The sequence below is a fragment of the Penaeus monodon genome, chromosome 14 (assembly GCF_015228065.2).
Source record: "Penaeus monodon isolate SGIC_2016 chromosome 14, NSTDA_Pmon_1, whole genome shotgun sequence".
NCBI lineage: Eukaryota > Metazoa > Arthropoda > Malacostraca > Decapoda > Penaeidae > Penaeus > Penaeus monodon.
Genome location: NC_051399.1, coordinates 15,492,402 through 15,497,401, shown reverse-complemented (window position 1 = coordinate 15,497,401; position 5,000 = coordinate 15,492,402). Strand labels below are relative to the sequence as shown.

Here is a 5,000-nt window from a genome sequence, read left to right as displayed (position 1 = left end):
GCTCTCATAATCACTGAAACGAGCGTCAAGCTCATCATGTGTGGCGATGCCGAATAAGTACGAAGTAGCGTCGCCCATAAAATTGAATAAACCGCGGCGGACACGGCGTGACCGTGGGCGCGGTAGTCTGTCCTTAAAGGGTAACAAAGTGTATCGAGATACGTTTAGAAACGATAGTAATGAGTCAGCCTGAACCGTGGTGAGTAAGTTGTCCGTGGTAACTGTGTGGGAGTACTGGCCTATCAGGGAGAGGTGTGTAGATGCGGTGTTATAGAAGGAGGGGAGGATGCCAAGGCTGATATCTACCTCGACGTAGTTTCCGACGAATGCAATATTACCAACGTCTTCAAGTAAAGCGCCTGGTCGTAGTAGGTAGGAAGCTGGGAGGGAAGCGCCGGACAGGTTAAGGAGAGATAGGAGGAGCGGGAGGAGCGTCATCTGTGGGGGGAGATATGTCAGCGTCACTGGGGTTCTGTCTATAAAACTCGTCCTCGTAATATCTGCTGGCCAGCTTAAGGGTGTCAAGTGGAACCAGACTGAGAGGAGGTGACTAGGCATTTGCATAACGCCTTGTTATTTCTGACCAATGAAACTCTGCAAGGACCCTCGAACTTGGGTGCAAGCTTAGGTGAAGGAACAGTCCTGTCAGTAACTAAGTGGAAAACGAGCATACCCTTGTCAATGTGTTTACGCCATGCAAGCCTGTGTTGTTGTCTAATGATCCTGTCCCTTTCCACTCTTAGATGATCACATGCAATTTTATAAATCTCCTGCTTCTTATGCATAGCTAACTTGACGTAGTTGTCATCATATACCGGTAACGGTCGCTGTTCCAGCAGATCATATGGCAAACGTTTGTCCTCGCCATAAATGATAAAATGAGGGATATCACCTAAGGAGCTGTGGAAAGTACTATTGATCGCCATCTGAATGATAGGTACCCATACATCCCAACAGGAAGTGGAAGAAGCCAGTGATGTCCGCAGCATGCTAAGGATCATCCTATTCAGTCTCTCCGTAACTCCGTTAGCCTGCGGCCTATAGGGTAACATATTGATTTTCTTGACCCTGAACATACTGCAGAGAGAATGTAGGAGAGAGTTGATGAACTCAGACCCATTATCTGAAACAATCTCATCCGGGATGTTATGCCTACAAATTACATTTTTCAAGAACGCACGGGCGACAGTAGTAGCAGACTTGTCGGGAATGGGGACAAGCTCACAGAATCTGGAAAAATTGTCTATGAAGACTAAGAGATACCTATTGCCTGTAGCAGAAACAGAGAAACCTGAGAGGACGTCAACACTGACGCGCTGAAATGGTCTGTCAGGGATGTCATAGGTAAGTGCAGGGGATGGTACCGACACGGAGCAATTGTATAATGGACACAGCTGGCATCTACCTACATGTTTTGTGACCCGAGATGCTAGTTGGTCTTAATTACTTTGTCAACGCCCGAGTGGGAGGACATGGGGGCTTCGTGGAGGAGTTTCAATACCGTGGGTACAAGAATCTCAGGGATAACCAGCTGATTGTATGTGTGTCTTTGACGGGATCCACGCCCTTTCCCCGGGGAGTAACGGCGGAACAGGAGTCTATCCTCGAGAAAAAGGTCCCTCGTGGGAATGTGGGATCGTCTGGGCAAGGGTAATGACGGATTTGCTTCTAATAGTGTAATCAAATTAGAATAAAGTAGATCCTCCCTCTGTTGCTTGCGTACGTCGTCGGCTACTAGGACATCGAGATGAAAAACAGGCATGCGGGATGATAAGTCGGCGAATTTGTTAGTTGCTCCCGGAGTGTAGCGAATTGTAAGGTTGAATTCTAATAGTGTCAATCCTTCTCGCCTGACGACCAGTAGGCGACTTGGAGTCAGTGAGGAGGTAACATAATGGCCGATGGTCCGTCAGAACCTCGATATCGTATCCCAGGACTATCTCCCTGAAATGTTTCAGGGACCAAACAACAGCCAATGCCTCTAGGTCAGCGACGCTGTAACGAGACTCTGCCGCGTTCAGCTTTCTGCTAGCATAAGCTATGGGTTGGAGGCGCCCGGCAGACCTCTGCATGAGGGCGGCACCCAAACCCGTGCACGAGGCGTCAGTTGCGAGCACGAAAGACTTGTTAAAATGGGGGAAACCGAGGATAGGGGACTCCGTCAGGAGCTTCTTTAATGTGTCAAATGCTTGTTGTTCAATTGACCAAAGGGAATGAGCGTCCTTCAATAAGAGCTTTGAGAGTGGGTGAGCAATGGAGGGAAATCCCTTTATGAATGGTCGGTAAATTCCTGGAAGACTTAACTTGCTTGACATTGTTCGGGGCGGGAAAATCCAATATATCTTTGACTTTACTGGAGTTAGGTGATATACCATCGGAGTTGATAGTGTGCTCTAAGTATTCAAGCTGCTCTCGGAAAAATGAATATTTCTTAGGATTTATAGTTAAACCTGCCTCGGACAGTCTCTGAAAAAAACATCTAAGCTTAACTTCATGGTCAGTCACATCATTAGAAACAATTAGCAAGTTGTCGAGGTATAAAAAGACAGTGATAATGGCCATAAGACGAGAAAATGTAATAGGGGAATTCCTGAGTCCAAATGGCATTGACTTGAATTGAAAATGACCTTGTGGGGTGAAAAAGGCTGTAAACGCTCGAGAATTTTCGTCGAGGTCTACCTGCCTGCAAATCTGTGGTGGAGAACACGGAATGTCCTTTTCCCACATCCTGCAGAAGCGATCGTAGCGAGGGGATGGGGAAACGATCGGGAATAGTGAGAGCATTTAGTTTACGATAGTCTACTATGGGACGTAGGAAGCCGTCTTTCTTTGGCACTAAGATCATGGGGGCACTCCATGGTGAGGTGTTTGGTTCTATTAGATCCATCTATAAAAGTTTTGATACTTGTTCTCTAAAAGCTTGTCTACGGCTATGTGGTACACGGTACGCAGGAATATAGACCGGCTTTGCATCCTTCTGTAACCGGATTTCATGCCTGAGCACTGAGGTCCTACCAATGGGGCGCTCTGGGCTGGGTAGCAATTGCGGGAATTCCTTGAAAAGACGCTGTAAAACATCCCTACCTTCGGAGAAGTCAATTGGTGGTAAATCTGTAGATGATGGTGAGCCCGTGGCTGGAGATGCATGTGTTGGTGAGGCCCGGGTAGGTGTGACAGAGGTAAATAATGCAGGTGTAGGGAGGTCGAACTTGACTAATGGGAGTGGCGTGACTTCGCAGTCAAGCACTCTCGTAGCACGCTCGAGGTGAACCGGGGTCTCGCTAGCATTGATAATGCGTAAAACGAACTGACCATCCCTTGCCTCGTAGAATGTGGGTAAGGTAACCAACCCATGCACACGTACTCCCTCAGGTAACACCAGCCAGCCGTAGATGGCACGCTCACAGGCACTCTACAATCCGTGAAAGATGGAAGGATGGTGGTCGCCAGGACCTTACAGACATGATGTTTGTGGAGTGGAGGCATCACGAGCAGCTGCTGAGGGAACCCTGTCCTCAGGCTTTGAAATAACCACCAGAATGGAGGCATTATGGGCCTCGTATTTGCGAGCGAGTGCTGAGGGAAACCACTAGGGTTAACTCACCGATTACATCAAGATTCGCGCCACTAGCCCCATGGACGAGCCACAAGGAAGGTCTACATGGGGCTGTAATGTTTTACTTCTTCAGGGAAACAGTTGGGATAATACTTACCGCGCTGCCAGAGTCAAGGAAGGATAAAACATTATGATTCTGGACAAGGATGTTCAATAGGGGGGATGAAAGGACAGCTCCAGGTGGGGGGGATCTGGGTGATGAGCCGGCCGTATGTCTAAAAAATGAGAGTCTGCCGATCGCTGCTGGTTGCTGGTTATACGGTATAAAGCAAGTTTAGTTTGACGGACCCGATCGAGAGATGTCCGACAGTCATCCCATCTGTGACCCTCGCGTTTGTGGAATGGGCAGAAGGGCCTGGAATAACACCCTATGGCCGGAGCGGAGGCAACGGTAGCAGGTGTCTGGCGAGGGCACCCACACGGCAGCAGAGTCGCGTGGGGTACTATATTCACGTGTTAAGCGGGCGGGTGCGCGTGCAGGTGAACGCGGTTCACGCACAGGAGAGCGCGTGAACCGATTATAGGGGGGGAGGGGGGAAGAGCGGTCAGGGGAGCGTGAGGGTCTACTATCAGGCAGGCAGGCAGGCGGGTCAGCGCGCTCGCGTGCGGAAGGGTCTTGCGGGAATTACACTCTTTTCACGTGTGCTACAACAGCACCAGGTAATTCGAATACTTGAGGGACTCTCACAAGCACGGGCAAAGTTGGCGGGTATTAAACGCTCGTTATCAGGGGGAACGTAATTGTGACTAATGCTTTCCACCAGTTTTCTAGGTAGTGTCGAATAAAGTACAAATTCAGCAATATGGGCTGTGAACAAATTATGAGCGTTCTTCAGTCCATCATTAATGGGCTTGGAGTCTGGGGATTTTTTCAAGTGCTGCCAAGTAATCGCTGACGGCATTTCTGACTTTCGAATAAAAGGAGGTGAGGTCGCCAGTGGAAAGTGAGTCGGGTCTCAGTTTAAAAATGTCAGAAAGTTGGAGGCTGATGTGGTCGGAGGGTCTTGCAAATTTCAAATCAAAGTCAGTCTTAAGATCACTCCATGCACTACACAGATTTTCTTTAACTCCCTTTAATAATTCACTGATAGCTGGAACACTAAGGTCAAGTCTTTTTGTTACATGTCGGATACACATCTTTGAGAATTCAGGTGAATTGCGGTCAAGTGTTGGTTCTCTCGAGCTCACATAGTTTTCAGTTTCGAGGAAAAGTTGGGTGGGGGGGTAATTCACTCCGTTGAATTTCGTTATTGTCTCGATGGGGTTAACCAAGGAGGACATCCTGAGGAGGTTAGTTCGAAGTCGGTCGGTAAGGGAGGATTCAGGTGCCGTATGGAAAAGAGATGACGGGGACGGAGGGGAGTATGTAGGCGAGGGTGAGGGT

General features: G+C 48.6%; 1 protein-coding gene across 1 annotated transcript in view; it reads left to right on the top strand.

The window, feature by feature from the left end:
- Nucleotides 1-4,874: 4,874 nt before the first annotated feature.
- The window catches only part of LOC119580595 (dual oxidase-like), a 108,829-nt gene continuing 108,703 nt past the window's right edge, over nucleotides 4,875-5,000 (top strand). The window contains exon 1 of the mRNA XM_037928705.1: nucleotides 4,875-5,000. This exon is cut by the window's right edge and continues 15 nt beyond it. Within this exon, the coding sequence (XP_037784633.1) occupies nucleotides 4,875-5,000 (126 nt within the window).